This window comes from Brachyhypopomus gauderio, chromosome 3 (genome assembly GCF_052324685.1).
Source record: "Brachyhypopomus gauderio isolate BG-103 chromosome 3, BGAUD_0.2, whole genome shotgun sequence".
Taxonomy (NCBI): domain Eukaryota; kingdom Metazoa; phylum Chordata; class Actinopteri; order Gymnotiformes; family Hypopomidae; genus Brachyhypopomus; species Brachyhypopomus gauderio.
Window position 1 is genome coordinate 11708184 of NC_135213.1, and position 21942 is coordinate 11730125.

The 21942-nt window shown below is 40.2% G+C and overlaps 1 protein-coding gene across 1 annotated transcript; it reads left to right on the forward strand.

Annotated features, from left to right (window-relative positions):
• The first annotated feature begins 234 nt into the window (after positions 1-234).
• stxbp4 (syntaxin binding protein 4) lies at positions 235-21942 on the forward strand. Its single transcript, XM_076998560.1, has 22 exons — positions 235-386; positions 1959-2032; positions 2157-2252; positions 2339-2408; positions 2632-2706; positions 4182-4273; positions 4625-4730; positions 4963-5095; positions 5271-5377; positions 5571-5796; positions 5992-6070; positions 8167-8270; positions 8772-8868; positions 9114-9214; positions 9302-9391; positions 9561-9626; positions 11935-12111; positions 12790-12903; positions 13447-13496; positions 15002-15144; positions 20220-20277; positions 20958-21942. The coding sequence occupies exons 1-22, from the start codon at positions 325-327 to the stop codon at positions 21064-21066; spliced, it is 2229 nt and encodes a 742-aa protein (XP_076854675.1). The 5' UTR covers positions 235-324; the 3' UTR covers positions 21067-21942.

Genomic DNA, 21942 nt, shown 5'->3' on the forward strand with positions numbered 1-21942 from the left:
CCTATGCGTTTACCATATGCCTTGGCCTGATGCATGTGATAATACATAGTCTCTTTTATTCTTAACACAATCCAGCTCAGTGTCTGTTTAGATGTAATATTTTCAGAGAGAGAAGTATTAGCAGTGGCAGTAGAAGACCTGAAATGCACCATGTGACTTCTGGGTATCAGAGGAGATTAGTGGATAGGTAGGCGCATGCCTGTGACTGTCTGAGTAAATTGCTGTCACTCGGTCATCTTAGACCGTCCTGATTTGAACTGTTATTTCCCTGCCCCATGATGCGGTTGCCTTTGTGATATTTCATCTGCGGTTTTTGAACCTGCAATGCCACTGCTGCCGCAGATAGAAGAGGCAGAGCACTTTGACCGACTGTCCCTGCTTTACTGGTAGGTTGCTCAGCATTTTAAACAAGAATATATTAAAATTTAGAAAAACATGGATGTCTTTCCAACTAATTTTGTTTGTCTTATGCTCAAAATATGCTCATTTTTTTTACATTTGGAAGTGAGAATCCTTCATAAATTAGTGTTAATTTTAGGTTCGCTGTATTTGTGTAGGTGATGAGGATTTGCTTGAGCTTATGCAGTCTAAGCATGGATTAAAACACTTGCACTTTTCTTTACTCTGATGTTTTACTCTGAATGTATTCTTTAATTTGTTTTGTACCAGAATATTTTACGACCCATCACATAAGCTCCTGTGGTGATCTAACGGGACATACGTTTTTAAGGACAGGTTGTCACAGAAAACCACTGAGCTAGGATGGTGAGCGCTTTGCAGGAAGTTCATGTCTATGGTTTTACTGGTCAGACACCTTCTACATAGGCGTGCAGTATGGCTCCAGTGTGCTGCTTTGTGCCTGTGTGGCTTGTGGAAAGTATGGCAGATTAGACTGAATTAAGTGATCAGTTTAAATGCCTCATCTCCTTCAACTCAGACCAGCACAGTAAGCCCAGTTGTCTGTCCTGGTCTTCAGGAAGTGCTGCACTATATTTAATGTGTGTTCAACTTCACCAGACATTTTGAATACAATTTAGAGCAAAGTTTGCAATGGAGATTCATTTGTAGGTCAGCTGAGTTGCTCTTATGCTTGGTGTCCTTTTCATTGCTCCTCATCCCGGTTACCACAGAGAGATTAAAGTAGAATGATTATAGTCCATCTCAAACACATTACAGATATGCAGGTTTAGCATTTTCATTCGTCATTATCCAACCTCGGCATGAACCCCCATCCCATTAGCTCATGTTTGAACTCCTGGATCTAAGCCAGTAAGAGTGATCCTCGGGTCATGACCACGTTGCTTGGTTTAGTAGGTATTGAAGATGACATGGCATTACTGCTATTATTTATTATTATTATTATTATTAATGATGATGATAATAATAATAAATATTAATAATATTGGCTGTGAAAACAGTCATTACAAACTACGAGTGATGAACAGCAAAATTGATTTCATCATATATTGGTGATATTTAAACAATTAAAAACATTTCATTAACGTGTTTTTGGATTTGTTTTTTCTGTAACACATAGGTTTTCAACATCATGGCCAATGGCCTAGATAAGAGTGAAGCTCTTTGCAATGTGTTGCTTTTAGTCTGTATAGGGATTAAATTCAGCAGAGATCATATTGTAGTTTAACAGATTGAAACCATGCTTTTGCAAGCATACATGTTTAGTGTTTTAGAGTGTTTACCTCTGCAGTGTACTTTTGTAAAAATGGGGCAGTAACCTACATTTATGTAATATATGAACAAACTACATGAAAAACATTTTCTAATGATAATTTGAGCACTAGTACTAATTTAAGCACTAGTACTTTGCTTTGCTCTAATTAGGGTATATTTTACATTGGAGTAGTTAAATTAGCTTTTTATATGAGGTTCTGGTTTTGTGATGTTAGTTTTTCCATTTTAATTAGCTGCATATACACAGCAGGAGTGATGTTTTTCAGGACAATTATGGGACCCCATGGCATTAATCGTGCTGTGCAGAGACTGGAGTTCTCAAACTGCAGAAAAGGACTTGGTGAGATGTCAGAGAACAGTCTAAATGAGATTCTTGCTTCACATTATCTGTTTTGCTAATAGTTTATCAGTTCATAATACATGTTACTATGAAAGAATCACTAGGTTTTGCTTCTGTCTGACAGGGGTGAAAATCATTGGGGGTTACAGAGAGCTGAGTGGGGAAGAGTTTGGCATTTTTATTAAGCGGGTTTTACCTGGAGGCACGGCAGCACAAGATGGTATGTTGATATTTATTCACTATGTGTAACTGCTACGTTTCTATCTGTGACGTTAATTTGGACAACATTCATTTTGTTTTTGTCAGACCGACTTAAAGCTGGTGACCTCATTTTAGATGTCAACAATATGAATTTAAGGGGTGTTACAAATGAAAGGTAAGCATTCTAATGCTGAAGTGATAATAGGAACAATATGAAACATTGTACATCTAGTAAAAAACAACACCATCTCAACCAAAAGCTCTCATAACACTCAACACATACTATGTCTATGACACTACAACAGCTGTTCAAAAAATGACATCATAACATTTCAATGATGGTTACACTCAAGATAATGAACAAGTGGGAAATAAAGACCTCTGCTGTGTTTTATCAGGGCAGTGGAGATTCTACGCACGGCCTCAGCCTCAAATCACATGTCTCTGCTGATTGCCCGGGACGATGATTCAAAGTATGTGAAAACTCTCATGCTCAGCTGTGGGAAGCTTTAAGGCTTTGATTCTTTGTTCATTTATCACCTGCCTTGTTTAGTTTGAACTCAGACACCCTTTAGGTGATTTCAGATTAATGATTAGATTAATGATATGGTATTAACTTGAATGGTCATATACAGAAGCATGACATTTTGGGTCTGGTAGGTGTTAGTTATCTGCATTAAGCCCATTACTGGAGGAGCCTCTCAATTATTTTAGTCATAAGTTCATTAAAGATTTTAAAACTTCATTTAGGCTCTTAGTCAAAGTTATGGAATTGCAGTGCAGTTGTATTTTCTTCAGGTTCTTTAAGACAAAACTCCATCTTCCTGATCCCTTGAAAGCCATAGTGTTGTCAAATACGATTACTTACAGACTGCCACTGCATGTTAAAAAGGCCTATTGTTGGACCTTTCCTGAACAGACACGCAAACCAGAGCAACATGCTCCTCAGAAGGTTGCTATACAGAGCAGCGGTCACAGTCTGCTGGCTTTATTTGAGTAAACTGACTTGGCATTCTGCTGGTCTCCAAGACTTTCTCTGGTACACTCTCACCTGGTGCTGGACATCACATCGACATTTTAAGGCCACCAGTCAAGAAGGCCATCAGAAGCAATCTTAACCCAGAGAGTGAAAATGTGGGGCTACTCTCCGAGATTGCAATCACTGCTAATTATATATTTATATTTATTAATACTGTAGTCTTTGAGTCCGTAGTCAGGAAACAACACAACACTGAGACTCAGAAATATCTCTGGCTTTAATAACCAGTCCACAAACAAACAAATCCAAACCATGAAACATCAGTCAGAAATGGAGGTGCAATAGAAAAGCGTTTAACCTGTGACCCAGAGATTCAGTTTGATCCATCATGATGCCACAGGCACTTATGTCCAGGAGCCTGAATTGGCTGTGACGTCAGTGAGAGGAGGAAGAACATACCTTTTCTTCCTTGTCATCCCTGATATTGCCTGAACTAGAGCTGTAGAGGATGCAAGTGACAGTCCTTGTATTCCCTAGTTTGGCAGCTATCAAACGGAAAAAAATAAATAAATAAATAAAAATATTCATCATGGAACCACCCCCTACCCCCCACCCACAAACAAAAGAGTCAAGAGACAAGTACAAAAGACAGATTGGCCAAAAGGTCAAAACTGGGCGGACAGGACATTTTTAGGCTATGAAGCCTTTTGATTCAGATATTATATGATTAATTGTTGCCACAAAGAATGGGTGATGTCCTCAGAATCGAGAAATCTCAGTCATGCTGGTGTTAAGAGAATGATCTAAGTGCTGATCACCCTCTTCTCAAAAAGTAATAATGTAAGTGTTATTTAAATGGCACTTCAGCATAAGGTCTTGGCTAACAATAAGCAAGTAGCAAGCTTCTATTATCGTTGAAGAGTTTCCTTTGTTGCGTTCCACAGTAGCAACATCTGTGTGTGTTGTTAGGAGGGAGTTTACTCAACTGATGGAAAAATATGGCTCCAATACCAGCACAAGCCCAGGATATGGCAAAACATCCCTTCCACCACTCTCCACAGGTATTTTATGATTATATGGTTAACAAAAATTTTTTTTATAATAATGTTATCCAGTGACTGTGTCAAAATGAGAGAACAGTTTTTAGTTTTAAGTTTAAACTGGAAAAGTCAGAGGCCTTTATTCACCTCCAGACCTCCAGATGCCCAGGTGGTAATGGCCCCACATCATACCCACAGGAAGTGGAGGATTTAGTCTCAGTGTAGGCACCATGGGTGGTGACCTGCTTAAACTGCTGGTTTTACAGTGCACTAGCTTACGTTTTTTTTTTTTTTCTCATTTTGTCACCGTTGATGTTATAGTTAATTAGCAATTATTGCACAAGATATGTTGATGAAACCTTTGTTTTTCAGGCAAGCTGGCTGACACGGCCTCGTCGTCCTCGTCCTCCAGGTCAACAAGCCCTCAGATCGTGAGCCCTAAAGACGTCACAGCTGCCACGGCTCCACAGGTCTGCAGGTAACTCTGGTGTGCAGGCAGGCTTATTGTTATATTCTTAGATGTGAGATTAAAATGTTAGATAATAAACTTGCGCAGGCATTTGTGAATAGGCCATGTTTTTGCAATGACAGATGCTTAGTCTGAATGAATGTAAAACCCTGCAAAAGATTAGTACTGCTTATTCAGAAAAATATATATATTAATCACCTTCAAGTGATTATAGTCGTCATTTTGACCTCTGTTTTCCTAGTGACTGCATGATTCAGTTGATATGTGTTGCCAAGGGAACAGGCCTAGGCTTGGTTATCAAGGGAGGAGCTAACCGTGCAGAGGGGCCAATGGTGTTCATTCAGGAAATGGTGCCTGGCGGAGACTGCCAAAGGGTGAATAATCGAATCATTGTGCAGTACAGGTGTTTTGTTGTTGCTTTATTTATTTTATTTATTTTTTACAAAAATCCTCTTAAACACTGACGCAAGTGTGTCACAACCACTAATGTTAGAAGTTTGTCACGGGGTTTTTATTGCTTTGCCAACTTGGCTAATGTTTTCTTTCTAGGATGGAAGGCTGAAAGTTGGAGATCAGCTCATATCCATCAATAAAGAATGCTTTATTGGCCTAACACATGAGGAGGCCAAAGGCATCCTAAGCCGAACCAAACTCAGGTCAGACTTTCCTGCAACATTCCTAGCCATCTTAACAGCACTAGACAACGCTTGTGTATCCTTATTAATGTAAATGAGCAACAGAGGTTCAATTACCAGTGCTGCCATTATTCATCCAACTGAGTTAAAGGTTAATTGAATGTGCTAAAAATGCATGCATCCAAAGTTCATTAGATGTGACTGTCCACCTCAGACCCGATCCCACAGTGGAAATAGCATTCATCAGGCGGAGGTCATCTTCTGGATCCAGCAGTGGCCCCCACAGCCCCATGTCCCTGCACCCTTCATGCATTACAGTCCCCCAGCTCAGAGCCCTTGGCCTGGGGTCAGTAACCTTGTCTGGGGGCGTAACGCACAAGAGTTCCTCCTCCTCCTCCAACTCTAGAAGTGAGTCATTGCCTTCTGTCAATCTGACTCAGGTAAGACATGGAATTGACTATAAATGTTCCAATCTTGTCATTAAGCCATCTTCCTTAATAATGGTTGGTTTAGTCTTCTAACCAGCTGCATTGTTCTCAAAATGCATCTAGGCAGATCTGGGGCTTCATGGTTTGTTTAGACTGGTTGACATTTTAAGAATGCTGACTTGCCCTCTCTCTATCTCACTGCTGTAGGTACAATCAGTGCCAGCGAAGCCAGAGCTCCCATCTGCCACCTCTCCCGACAGTGACAGCGCCCCTGTGGACAACTCTGGTATTGCAGGCCTGATGAAATAATTCATAGTCTATGGCTGTGTTCGAAATAGTCTACTACATACTACTGGCATACTGATCGAGCCCCAAATCAGTATGTCGTATGCAGTATGTGACCAAAATGAAAATTTCCAGTACGCGAAACATACCCGGATGACCTACTACTTCCGCAAAATATTCCAGTACGCGAACAGAGCTATCTTCGTGGTGTACTGCATCCCATCATGCAACGCTACGTTCACGTGACCCCGTAGCGTGCTTTGCTTTTGTCGCATACTGGAAACTGTACTACATACTACTATGAGGACCAGTATGCAGTATCCAGTATATACTGAGTCCAGTATGCAGTATCCAGTATGTAGTAGTCTATTTCGAACACAGCCTATATGTCCTATTCAGGGACAAATTGTATGCCGTTCCTTATTGATAATTTGGGACCGAACAGTATCAGTGTATAATGAACAAATTTGATACATCAGGATGGTCAATTCAGATTCACCCATATTACCTGTCCACAAAGGCAAACATGCAGTGTGTGCTCATGAGATATTGGACTGTTTATTACTAGAGATAATCCAACCAGCTGGATACTTCATTTTGAATATGAGCAGATGGAAATGGATATTATACCAAAATAACTCCAGGATACAGCGGAAACAAACTGATGTCTGCTCAAGTGAGGTTTTAACAGTGTTCTCAAGATCTGTATTACTATAGATAGCTTTTGTTTTGCCATCCACTTAAAAAAATAAGCAGGAATTACTAGAAAGAATATAAAGTCCGCATAAAAAGTATCCTTATTGACAACGTGTATTCAGTGCTAGGTTTAACTCTGGACATCAGAGTTTTACTGAGTATTCAGAAGGTGGTCTGATTTCAGTCTCCAATTACACCATACGAATTTAAGACATATATATTACTCTCATATTTGTCTCGTATATTGTCAATGTAACTCTCATATTTATAGAAATTAGATACACAGATCCTGTTGTCTAGGAATTTGGACTTTGATCATGCACTTTTCTTTATTTAAATTTTTATAATATTTATTATAAATGATGCTGTAGCCCTTTCCAAGCAAGGCCCTGCTGTAAAGACAGTCTGAGCGCACACAGTGGTGTTGGTTGGTGGTCTGTTCCTCCTCCTCCTCTCTGCCAGCAGAGCCAGATAGAGCACAGATGGAGAGAGAAAGAGAAATGATATGAGAAATTAAAGATGGAGTTGCTCTTGCTCCGGGTGTCTAATATCATGTGCCCTGTATCTTATAAGAGGAGACCAGAGAACAGTGTGAACATGTCTGCAGGAGCTGGGCTAACGAAAATGAAAGATCATCATTTTAAGAGTGTGTAAACAAAGCCAGACGACTAGACTTTTGAACAGGAAAATAAAGAACATTCATCAACAAATAATTGGACACTATGTCAAAGGGTTCCCTAAACCTAGTCCTAAAACCTATATAGCCTAGTCCCAATTCTGGACTACAGATGGATTTCTATAAATAGATATGACAACTTGGGTTTCACCATTCCATGTGAGGAAGCTCCTTTGAATTTCAAAAGGGTCATATAGGATATAAACAGGGTTTATATATAACCAAGGCATCCACTTATAACTAATCCATTTGAAGCCTATTTTTAGCATAAATACTGACTTTTTCAAGTTATTATTTGAAAGGATGTATTATTTTATGCCAGGCATTGAATTTGTCCATATATACAGTATGCATAATGCAACTTCAGCATCATAAAGCAACCACTACATACAACAAGCTGATTTTATTTTGTCACAAGGTGAACTCTGGTCAGCACACAACTCCACACACCTGGCAGTGCCATCTCTGAACAACCCAGGGCTCTGTCAAGGCTCTCTCTTTAAACATTCAGCAGAAAAAACATTTCTCACACATCACAGAAAACGAAAACACAATACAGTAATTCAGGCCAAGTATAACTGTGGAAAAAAAAAAGAAACTAAGGCAAATTTGAAGCCCCTATAAACCTGGGCCAACAGATTTGATCAGTCAAATGCCAGAAAACTTGTCATGCAAAAGTGGTTTTTTCCTAAAGCAGAAGGAACTTCTCCTCCGTGTGTCCGCAGATGCTGCAGGTGCCTGGAAGCCCCACACCTTTCCCACAGGTGCCCAGCCCAGGACACCCCCACACAGTTATATCCCTCCAGTACTATTAGAGAGGCTGGAGCAGGTCAGTGCTCCAACCCAATCCGACCCCTTGCCCTCTGCCCTTTGCCCTGTGCCCCTCCCCATTTTTAGTATGCCCGTCAGGCTGACAAGTTGCTGGTAATGGATACATTTTTTTGGATAAATGTGGAATCTCCTGTGGAATTTCAAGATCAGTGTTCTCTTTCCCTACATCATTATGGGGTTGTTGCCTGGCTTTTGCTCATCTTCCCTGATCATGAGACTAATGGTACTGCCTACTGCTGTGACAGGGCAGTTTCGAGTAGCAACTGCTGGTTCATGTAATAATGAAACCTATAATAGCTACTTCTAAGCTCTCTGCTGTGTGCCAAAAACCTTGTAAGTAGCAGCTAAGCTGAAAACTAAATTATGTGTTGCATGTTCGGGAGACATTGTAGAAGTATAGAAGAGTACATGTGTTTGTGTTTGTGTGTATGAGGGGTAGTTAGAGTGCACTACAATCATTGACTGCATTTTTCTAAAAGGGCTTTGATTCTGTCCAAAGGCTTTGAATGCACTGGGACTCAATCCAAATGAGTCTGATCTTCAGACTCTGAGAGAAAGGCTTCATGTTGGTCCCGACAGGACTGTGGCCTATGAAGGTGAGGAAACCTCCACAGTTTGTCCAGTAATTAGGTAGAAATTACTGTAAAGGTATTGAATTATTGCTATTAAAATCTGAAAATTAGTTGAATCCTGATATTTGTATTTTATTGAACCTTGAAACAACTGAACGAATTGTATTATGTTACCAACATTATTTTTGTTAAGAATGTCTCCTTTATTGTCTATACATAAAATGCTGAGAAGAGTACAATGTATGCATAATTCACATTTTCTAACCCAGATATTGAGGCTGTGGCAAAAGAACTCTTCAAGTTGACAGAAGCGCCACACAGTTTCACATCTGATGATCTCACTGACACTTCATCAGGCCATCAAAATCTAGTAGGTATATACAGTATATAGCTGTTACATGAGCTATTGCCATGGTGAATGTCTGATGTTCTATTGTGTCATTCTGTGATCTCCGAGGCATCGACGTCTGACTCCGATGACCTTGATGAAATGGAAAGATTAAGAAAAGATCATATTGATGCCTTAAGAGAGATAAAGAGACTGCAGGTAAATGTTTATCAGTTTATGTAAGATCCCATAATCAGTTTATTAGTTCTCCTTAGGACCTGATCAGAAATGTTTTAAGCTATTTACTATATTGAATAGGCATTATTGTAGCTCAACCAAATAGAAAAAAAACAAACACTCACTGCATCATATAAAATCTCTCCAACAGGACAAAATGGCAGAATCAGAGAGCCTTTGTCATCATGTTCAGCAGGAGCTGGCTAAAGCCAAACAGGTAAGTGCATGTTACCTGAACCTTGTCATTATTGCATTTGCACTGTGCAGCTATGGAATATCCCCTAGGGGGAGCTCTAGATGCACTAGATGTGGCCACGGCAGGTGCTCTCTACAGTCTAGTGCTATTCCGTTGTTCTGTTTGAACACAGACTTGCTTCATTTAAAATACTTCACAGTACAGAGTATGCTGACAATTCAATGTTTGTTGTTTTTATTTACTTTATGCATTTTAAATGTATTTGAACTCTTTTTCTAAAAAAAAACATATATGGCAAAGCTGTTCTGCAGACGCTATCCGATTTCAGCATATACTAAACAGAGCTTCTTTGGGTAGAGGAGATCTATACCACCCACTACATGTGGGAGTTAGAGTATTTAGGACACGGTACACATGGTAGCTCAAGTATTGGAATAGTTCTGCTCTGAGTCATGAAAATGGGCTCAACTCACAGCAACCCTATGGATTCCACCTCAGAAGTGGGGTTACATAATTCAAGTAGAGCATGCCAGCTTCTATTAACTATCATTACCGTCTAATTATTTTTGCCAGTAGGCCTATGCTGAAGGACATTGAAATGATGTTTAAGAGCAGGCTAATTATACCATAGAAACTTTTCACTCTACATTTGTAGTCTACAATTTCTGCTTTCAATAAGAAAGAAGATTAGTGATTTAGCCTTTTCTTATTTGTCTTTTCATTTCTTTGACTCTGAACTCTGGTGAATAGCCGGTGGTTGACACTAGCATAATTACCTCATCAGAAGGTCATAGGATTTGTCAAAGACATGTTTGATCAACTTATTAAAGCGTTTATCCAAGATCTGTCTGATCGGTAAGGGTCTAAATAAATTAAAAAATCAACCTCATTCATTTTGAATAAGGGTGAACTATTAGAACTGTTTGACATCTCCTGGTCTTGCGATACACTCAAAGGAACGTGTCTCTTCTCTTTCACCATGCTTGACACAGTGGCTCTGATTTGTGGTGTCAGCATGGCACTGAGCCCCATTACTAAGTTCAGAGCAGCCGAGCACAGAGCTGAAAGCCTTGTGAAAGAGGCTTTTCTCTCTCTCTCTCTCTCTCTCTCTCTCTCTCTCTCTCTCTCTCTCTCTCTCTCTCTTTCTCTCTCTCTCTCTCTCTCTCTCTCTCTCAAGCCTCTGCTCTTTTCACCCCCCTCCCACTCTCCACATGCTACATATGCCATTAGAGTAACAGGTAGGCAGACTTGCTGCACAGCGGAGGATCAGCAGGCTTTTAAGCCCTCCCTTTGGAGATGAGTGTGCAGGCAGTGGGGCCGTCCACGCATCACGCCAGGGGCACAGGGCCCTGAGAGGTGGGGGTGGAGGAGCCATGACCCATGTGAGGTGGGTGTGGCCGTGTGGTTCAGGGGTGAGGTGTCTCATTGGGATGTGCAGCGTGCATGCAGAGCATGTACAATGCAGTACACATACACAGACTAAAGTGACGTTCCAGCCAGTAGAAAAGCCATATGTATGCATCAAAAGTAGTATAATGGAATATTAGATCTATTTTTCTGGGCATCACAATTGTGCATGATAAAGATGATGAAGCTTACAGCAAACTGTGTGCTTGTATTGCATGTGTAGCCTGGAGCTTTGAGTGTTGGCATCCTTTCAGGTCAAGTTTTTGTTTTGCCCGAGGAAACTCTGATGTAAGGTTTGGCACAGAAGATTTGAAAGATTATTAATATCTTAATTCCAAAACCTTAGTTTAGGTACATTACTGGCATGAGTCAATGGCAAGACGGAACTAGCAGTAGCAATAATGGAGTTGATTCATTCCATCAGCACGTCACAAAGGGCCATTAAACAGATGACATATCTGACATCACTGCTGAGATTATTTTTGCTACTGTAGTTGACTCTTTGGTGGTATAGTATATATCCTGCCTGTGATATTTGAGCTCAGGGAATGATAATGTAACCTTGATAGATAGATAGATAGATAGATAGATAGATAGATAGATAGATAGATAGATAGATAGATAGATAATACTGTAAGAATTTACACACACACACACACACACACACACACACACACACACACACACACACACACACACACACACTTTCCTAATTACAGGTTACATATCACTGTTCTATGCTGTATACAGGTGTGTAGAAGCAAATGTCATGCTTGGACATGCTGTGAGGTGTGGGGGTGTGGGTTCTAAAAAGGAGGAGGAGGAGGAGAGGAAGAGTGAGCGGCGTGCCAGGTTGCATCCTGCAGCTCTACTGTACGTGCGATCTCAGCAGGGCTGCCGTCTCTTACTGCGCCCGCTGCAGGAGGTAAAAGCAGTGGTGGAGGAACGCAGTGGTCTGCAGGCACAGCTCCACCTGTCTGAGGCTGCCCAGAAGCAGACGCGGGGGATGGAGACGGACTACGAGGAGGTCATCCGCCTCCTGGAGGAAGAGATAGCGGAGATGAAGTCCCAGAGGACCGAAAGGCTCGGCCAGGCCAAGGTATCTGCCAAAGGAAGCAGGTCTTCCGCCCATGAAAGCAAAGACATTCGTTTCACCGTTCTCATGCCCATTTACGCATCCCTGCCCAGATCCAGAGCAGGTTTTCCCTCCGTCCTGTACCATTGAAAGTAGGTCACTGTTTGCTTTGTATTATTCAGTAACTGGGCTGATGTGCAATGAGGGTTTTAACATGATCTCGCGGGGTGACGTGGGCTGATGAAGTTATTCTTGAAAATTCTTCCTAGCAACCTCACAGGTCACAGAGGAACCTTATTTCCTATACTGTAATTGTAAGGCAGTTTTTTTTTCTTGTAAGGCAATTCACTGAATGGAGGATTTCAGGAGTAGGCGGAAGAACACACTTCAGTGTCGCCCATCACAGTCACTTTAAATGAAACCACATCTCAGATTGTCATTTCCAAAATATATATTTAATTGGAATTTATACAGTTTCAGATAAAGCATATTAAAGTAGCAGTTCCTAAATCCAACAGTAGTTATTCTAATTCACACATTCCCATCATGAGATGGAACACTAGCATAACTGCTAAAACATTATCCTTGCTCCACATTCTTTGTAGATAGGTTATCCAAAATGTCACTCGTTTTGTCTGTGCCCATCTACAGTAGATAATCTTTAATAGGTGAAACCTTGTGGTAACTCCGCTCTTCATACAGGAAGACCAGGATCTGAAGACGAGGACAGCTGTGCTTGAGTGTCAGTTACGGAAGTGTGAAGCTGTAAAGAAAGGGTTTGAAGTGTCTACTGGTAAACTTCTGCACTTTGTGGAGGTAATGTATGTTAATGTGCATAGTTGAACCCAGTAAAACACTAAAATGTCCATCCCATACACTGAACCAAAGCTTAAGGAAAAAATGAAAATGAGACAAAGATTAGTCCTAATGTGACGGGCAGGGAGTGCGAAATAAAATGGAAGCGATCACGCCAAGTCTCAGGGAAAAAGGATGGTTTAATGAATAAAGTGTGCAAACCAAAAACCAGTGACTCGATCCAAATTAAGGATATAATAGCCAGCAGTCAACTGGTACAAAGACAAGACATATATAGACAGACAAACGACCATCAGGTGAGGCGGATCATAGACCACGCCCACCCGAGGGACGAACACAACGCAACAAAAACAGGACAACTGCCGCTGTGGACGGGGCGACCGGCAGGGGGCCCTCCGTACTGTGACACCTAAACCTAGGACTAGGCTAAGACTGACTTGTAAAATTTCCATTATGATGTTCAGGAAACTAAATTAGATATATTTTTTGTATATAATAATTCAAGTTGTAGTGTTTAAATTAAATCCTTTTCAACCCTCCCAGGTCACGGAAGATTTCCTAAGAGAGAATCAAGCGGCTTTTAGAAACTATAGGTAAGATTCAGTTGCACTCCACCCTCATCAGCTAGACCAACTTTCCTCATCCTCAAAGGATCAGAGCAAAAAAACTCTTAGAAAATTAACAAAATAATGTTTCACACTCATCAGAAGCAACGATAAACCCTGCAAGCCCAGATGCTGTAAGGTGTAATTTAATGACTGCCACAATTAGACTTTCGAAGCAGTGCTAGAGTTCAGAGTTGATTTTCCAAAGAGGTCAAAGGTTGCTGGTAAACTTGGTTTGGGGCAGAAAGCAGGTGTGGATAATGATTAGAACGCCTGCTGCTGGTTCTTTCGTAAGGCCTAATCAGCACACACACCTGCTGCTTCCCTCTTTACCCCCTCTTAGCTGAACAGATTGGAGAGACCTCACTTTCTCTAATGAGATAACCCCTGCTGTCTTTACTGGCCACTGTGTCTGGTCAGGAACTTTACCCCCTTATATACTGGCCATAAATGAAAAACAAAATTGTGCTCATGACCATACAGCATGCATTTCTTCAACATAAACCATCATCATAGAAAACACTGATTGGTCATCAGAGAACAATGAAGACTTAACCAATTGGCCAATCAAAGAAACATATGATACTCCATTTTCATGTCTGCTCAGTTACAAACAGGTGGTTGCATCTTTCATGGACTTCCTTCAGTCCTTTCGGTATTTTGTCACTACATGTAAAATGAACAATAAATAAAAATAATGAAAAATATATTTACATGAATGCAAAATTTAATGATTTCTTAGAATGTCACAGTTAAATGCTTTAAATACATCTATCTGCCATCTTCGTATTGAACAGAACTCTACATGACCTGGAAATGTGGCGATTGCATAATATATATACACAATTTTCCCCCCAATAACGCTCTATCCATGTCAGTGGGTCTGAGCACATGAAGCCTCTTCCCCTAACGCCCTTTTCTGTGCAAGGTGCCAAGCTGGGAGCCTTTTTGTAGTTTTCATTCACCCCCGCTCTGTGTGCCTTGTTCATTTCAGGTCAAAGGCAGAACGCTTCAGGTCAGCTTTTGTAAAAAGTCCACTGAATACACATAATACAAAAACAGCACTTTTCCCCCTCCTGAGTTCCTAAGACATTTGTGGAAAAATCCTGTTCAAAGGGGGTTTCATGCAAATTCCATTCCAACATGTTTACAGCATTAGAATAAGGCCAACAAACATTCAGTAAGATGGTTTCTATCAACAGAACATTTGTTTTTCTTTTTACTGGACATTACGTCTCTCTCTGAATGCCCGTCATGCTAATCTTAAACATTTTGAAGTGATCACCATTAATCACTAGCTAACAACGCTGGGTATAAATGTGGTCATTGAAGTCCTTTGGAAGGCAACTAGGGACAGGACGCATTGGAGTAAAGTCTGCACAAGTGCAAAACATTATTTTGTTCTATTTAGTCCAACATTTCAATTGGTCAGTCTATTCCTTTGGTCATTCTGAATGGAGTCCTTGTAAAATATGTACTACTTTGTCTTCCAGTTCTCAGAGTGAGGAGAAAATGGCGGCGCATTCTCATGCTTCTGCGTCCAGAGATGGAGTGAAGGTGTCCAGCATGGCCACGACCCTCGCCTTAGAGGCCAAGGAGCTCCGTCGCACTGTTCGAGCCATTCTAGAGGTGGACTGTGAGTGAGTTTGCAATTCCAGTCTAACCTACAGCATCTAAAATCAACCAAATGATGATAAATTGATAAATGATCAATTTGCCTACACTGTTTTGTAATCAATCATTCCCATTGAACTGGTCTGGGGCAGAAACTGGTGGGCATCCATCTGGAGGGCATGGGGGTAAAAAAAAAAAAGTTGGTGGGCAGGGTGTGTAGGGTCGCTGCAAATGGTGATTATACAGAGACATTAGGAGCTGTGGGTTGCTTAGAGAGGTTGTGGCTGGTCTCCAGTGACTCTGTGGGTGCAGTCAATGACCTGGGGCAGGACTTGTCTCTCTGTAGCGGTGCGGCTGGTATACCATGTCGAGGTAGAGTACATACACATGCCCCTCAATACTACAGCTATAGAAGTTAGCTGTTGGGTATTGCTGCACTTACTGTTGTTCATATGTACCTGTAGGGGGCAGCACTGTTCATATATTACCCAGAAGAGTAATTAATAAACTAGCAATCTAAATCTTGCTCAACATGCATCCGTAGAGTTATTAAAGTTAGGCTCGACCGAGTACCTTAAATGTTGTGTTAGTACAGACATAACAGTAGCAAACATCTTTGTAGATGTGTGATGAGGCTTTGCTGCACTTTCTTTATCAGTGCTGTAGTATTGGCAGTCCAAGATATATCCTCAGACATGTGGACAACCAGGGTGGACAACCAGGGTGCCTGTGTCCCAGCTCCTGCAGCAGGAGAGCCTGTAGCTGCTGAACATTAGCTTTTAAAGCTTGGCTTGTATGATGTATACCCATTCCATTATGGATTTTAAACTTTGTTTGTTGATCCCACCCAATAGCTTCACCTCATGTTCTGTTACCACCCTCTCATGTGAGGTCATAGGTTGCATCACAATGGGATGGTAATGACAGTAATGAGACAATAGCTAAGTAGTGCATCAAACAAATTAAATGGAATACATTTCATAATCACAAAACATACATCGATAGGAGTGCACACACGCATGCACAAACACAAAATACAGTAGTCCAGCACCAACAAGAGACATGCATAATGACAACTTGCGATGACATCCTCATCCTAGCCCCTAATTTGTGTATAACAATTACACATTAAATTTATTATTTATGTCATTAAACATCTGGTAATTTGTCATTGGTAGGTATGACATGATCATTGTTCAAGTCCAACAATATTATGTCACTTTTGATGTTTAATGTCCATTTACATACACGACAATAAAATTATTCTGTTTCAAGCCAAAGGCATAACTTGGAGATGGGCCTTTCCAGCTCACTACAATAGCCCAGCAAAAGACATGTATAATGACAACTGGCGGTAACAGTGCCCTTTTGGGAGTGCTTTGCAGAACACAATCCAGAATTCATCAGTGCAGGGGGAGCATTGTTCGCTTTGTGAACAGCAATGAACAAGACAAGAACAAGATATTTTATAAAATCACGCTAGTGTGTGGCCTGATCGTTAAGATGTTTTATTCATGTGCTTTTTTTTTTGTTATCATAGCCATTTCCTGGTTCTTGAAGGTAAATATTCTTCTATCAAATGTAATTTGTGGCTGTGATATTTCCCATATTGATGGATGAGTATAGGGTTTATACCCCAGTAAAACTATAATTCCTGACCACTTAAAACTGAAAAAGATTTGGTTGTGATTAACAATGCAACATATGAAAGGAACTACATGTCAGATTTAGTTAATTTGAACGTTTACTGGTGCTGATAATTGAGACAGAGTTTGAAAATGTTTGTTGCCATTTTTTTAATGACTTACTTTGGGGATAAGTTCTTAATTTCACTAGGACATTATAAATCACAAAAGCTTTTTCATAGGCTTGTTTGCTCATCTTCACCAAGAATGCCAATCATTCAGCAACATATTGCACAGTATGGTATAAACTCAGCAGGAAAAAAAAATAATCTGTTTTGGTATACAGTTTGAAAAGAATTGGGTCACCCAATGAGGAAATGCAATCTAATGTGCATTTACTGGTAAAATAAGCCCAGAGGCTCTGATTCACCTCACTGCTGCAATCGTTGCCTAGATACAAAGCTGTGAAAAAACAACCTGTGAGGTTCTTCAAAAGCAGCATATGTCATGTAGCATGCGAGAGAACATATCCATGCTACACAGACACTGATCAATAAAAAACACTGGTTAGTATTGCTCAGAAATGTTGTAAATATTTAGGTGGCCGATTGCTTTCCTCAAAGCCAGTAATTTATTGCATTCCGCTATTACAGTTATGTGCCACTCTTGATAGAGCTATTATGCTTATTCTATAATACATTTTAGTGAAAACAAAAAACAAAAAAAATTATACCTAAAAAATATACATTTCTCATATGAGTGTAAACTTATGATAAACAAAAACATTCATAGCCTGTGTCAGTTCCTGACCCCAGGGACTACGGTCCCCATCATGCCATGCGTCGCTGACTCTGGTCCTACTCCCCGAATTATTAAGTGCCACCAGTTTCCCATTAACAAGGTCTATATAAGCTCAGTCACACCAAACACTCATTGCCAAATATTGCAGACGCATTGTTTGAAAGCATACAGAGTGGTTTTCTCTGCATTCCTTATATGGTTCGATCTGGTTTGTCTCATGATTGTGTCTGTTGGAGTTGCCTTTTTCTGCCTGGTTTAGTTTGCTTCTTGGATATTTTGATTCAGGTTCAGCACATATCTAAAATAAAATGCGTCAGAGAAATGTATCAAGTTCGTAAGTGATTAACTCTGAATTTTCTCCTTTAACCTTTCCTGCACAGATCATCGAGTGTTACTTTACTGTCAGCTTGATAACATTTGGAGCCTTTCGTTCACAAAATGTGCATGCTCGATTTTAAGTGAAGGAAGAGGAAGTGAAAGACTAAGGAAAGACGAGAGAGAGAGAGAGAGAGAGAGAGAGAGAGAAGACTCCAGGGAAACATGGTGCACACACTACACAGCATGTGACCTCACTACCAGTGATGCTCACGTTTCAGATCAGCGTCTTTTTTTTTTTTTGAAGCGACACGTGGAGTGCCATTCTCCTTTTACCCACTGAAACCAAAGAGGGCAGCCTTAGCCTGGGAGCCACAGCACATGGGTCGTCACGTGAGAAGCTTCTGACTACTCAGTGACTCATTCGTGTGGTGACGGAGTAAGACCCAAGCTCTGATTAAATCCTAACCAATGGCAATACTGAATATTGGCTCAGCCACTGAAGAAGCAATGAGAAGCATTTCTTCAAATGTATTTATGTAGTGCTTTCAACAACATGGGTCACAAACCCGCTGTATGGGTCCAAATCCTTAATGAGCAGGCCAAAGGTGACGGTGGCAAAGAACAACTCCCTGGGCACAATTAAGGAAGAAACCCTGGCAGGACAAAAACTCAAGAGGAACCCCATCGTCCAGTAGGTGGACCAGCTAGTAACCAGTCTATGCTTTATTCTGTTATTTTTGTCCAAGAAGCCACTTCAGTGTGGTCTGGTATACACCAGTATGTAGGTTATAGACATGACAGCATCAGATCACCACCTGGCAGCACGGGTTCATCTATAGGCAGGACTAGGACATCATTGATGCTTCATCATGGATTTAGACTTGTATTTTATGGAACTTATGCAAAAAAGACTGCTATTACACTGTCGCATATCTACAGTCTCTTCTCTGAGTACATTTTAAGCCATCTTAGCAAATGAATCCCTCACTTCCAAGAAATCAACAATCCCCATTAAAGGTTCACAGAAAACAAAGATTTTGTGTCATTATGAATGTGGAGTAAAACATGGCATGTTCTCATGGTCACAGGGAATTTGTAGAACTGTATAATTGTAAAACCTGACTGATTTGTCTTTGTATGTCCGGCGTTTTAAAGGGGATCATACACTTTACCTTAAGCCATTTTATACTTTATCATTAAGCATTTAAAATATCTTGTTTTCTTGTATACTAGGTAAGAAATATATAATAGAATCAATTCTTTACATTGCGTGTATTAACAGATATATTCACCATTCACTTTACTAGAAATAAATGATATTGGACCTGCACTTGCAGGACACCAAATATCATTGTCTTGTACATTTTACAGGATAATTACAGAGTGGATCAGATGTATTGAGTCCTGCACAATTGGGCATCTACCTCCTGCCACAATGGTCATTGTCCAGATTCTCACCTAAGGGTTACTGTTGACTGGATATTAGATGGACTAAGGACACAGTGGTGTATGTGTTGTGGTCGTAGGCATTTCATTTAACTGAGCATATCAAGCCCTGCAGTGTTACTTTAGTTTTTACATGTATCAGTATCACTGCTTCAATGTGAAGGATCTGTGAGCCAAAACTATTCAACTAACAGTAGTCCTGTGACCAGAAACTGACTTTTGACGAGTTGTGGGATGACTATGCTATGATTGGTAATAGATGGGTTATGGTATTCAACTGTGCATCTACGCTTATGCAATGAGTAATGTTCCTAAGCTCTTCGTTGAGTTGCTAGGTATTGAACATCCTACCAGATGATGCATCAAGGTCACTCAAAAGCTTTGCAAGACTTTGAAAGCCAACACGACTGTCCCTACTCAAGAATCATAAGGCCAAGTTTGATTTATCATTGATTTTAGATTCAGTATTCACACCTGATCAATCCCACCATCATTTTAAATATATCATGCTGTTCCACAGAACAGTGTGCAAAGCAGTGTGGGCATTTGGATTATGGATCTTAATTGTGAAATACACATATACAAGTATATAACTGAAGAACAATGAATCATGTACTGAAAACTATGAAATCACTAGTATACTAGTAATAGCAGTTTGCAATTTACAATGATTTTTGAAAGTCAGTAAGTGCAACGGGTTCATAAGTATTTTATGTGTATGCATGATGAAACACTTTATATGCACCTACTCACTCCAGCACCATAAACTGCAGCCAGCAAACATTCTGTGATGCAACCTGCTGAGGATACAGAGTGTGAGATGTGTGGTATACTAACCTGCTTTTTTCAGCTGGAGAAAGAAAAACGGAAAGAGGATGTTGTCTTCTTGTTTTCTCTCTCCTCCTAGGCTTACCGTATGGCTGGGATGAAGCTTATACTGCAGATGGAATCAAATATTACATCAAGTAAGTTTCTGGTATGATAGATTAAATGGCTTCTAACCTGTCCATTGTTGACTATTTGCTCTTTACTTAAATCTATATATCTTATTTTCTGAAAATAGCACAAAAAATATTGCTTTCATAGAAGCACAGTGAACCACAACTGATGCTTACCAATCCATCTTCAGTGCCTGAAAAAATGTCCATCTCCATAATCGAGCAGGCAGTCTTATTTTCAGCCAAGAGTGCACACCGTGCCTTCAGAGCAGCAATAACACTGCTACAGACATTTACAGTAGCGCCACAAGTACTGACCATAGCACCGACACCAACTCCTGCTCTCTATCTGCTGAGTTTACACTTCTTCCTGCAAGCTAAGAGGTATTTTCACATATTCAAATGGAATATGTGGACCATTACATTAGCATTTCTTATGAACAGCTAAAACAAACATTTTTCATTTGAATATTACATTTGAATTAAGCCTTGGTTTTTCAGATGCATCACAGAAGGAGGTTTATCACTTGATTGAGCATCACTTTAGACACCAGGACCTGTTTTCACTAAAGCTCCTTGGTGTTAAAAATAATTAGAGAGGGTTTTACCATGTAGGCCTAATGATATGTCTGAAAAGCTGTTCTTTGAAGAACTGAGGACATGAATTTGTAATACATTTGCTTGATGTGACCTCTTTTTCTGTCCAGTCATGTGACCCAGACAACATCATGGACCAATCCTGTGATCAGCTCCCTTGGTCTATCTGAACCAGGGGCAAACGACCAAATCCAGAACTCCCTCGAGTCCACGGGCTAAACCACGCCACACTTTCATTGTCTGGTCATGTTTTTGTCAAGATCTTTTAGAAATGTTTTAGAATCCAAATCTTTGTTGAGAGGATAACTCCAGTACTGATTTATATTACAATTTCACATGCCAAAATAGGTTTTAGGATATTCGAGTATCCATAGTCATGGGATATAGTGATTGTCAAAGGACATGAAAGTAAATATATCAGTAAAAGAAACAAAATATTTGCACTCTGTTTAATACTGTTAGTAACCACATTCACCCCAACCCAAACCAGGGAATTTCTCTCTGTATTTGAGTCGTATCTCATTTGAAATAGCAAGCTTTGTGGAGTAGCCATGACCGTTACACTCTCTGCAATGCTTCTGGTGTAAAACAGTGCTTTAGACTAAGAATTAGAAGAGATACCAGCCCGAAAACAGGTGATGTCTTCATGGTTCAGAATCTCTGCTTTACACCCTAGCAAAGTCTTTTTCCAGAACATCCTTTGCCAAGTCAATGTTCATCAATATCAAACATATATAATGCAGGTCACTAGATTGGAGAAGGACCAGAAATGATGCTTAAGCGATCAGTGTGTTAGTGGGGCATAAATATACATTCATGGTACATTATTGTGTACGTTCATTCACAACAACTCTGTACTAACAATTTCATGAAATTTGCAACTGTTGAGAAATATAGCACAGATGAGAATATGTCGACTGAAGCATGTGTGGTTTTACCGTCTCCATTTCTGGTAGACGTAAAATGTACCCCAAGCCTTATGTGTATATTTTCAGAAAATTATATGTTTAGCAAGTTTCCCTGCCATTTGCTGCTTTGTTTCAAGCTTTTATTGTTCTAAACTGTAAATGTTGGTTTGAATTAGAATTATATTTA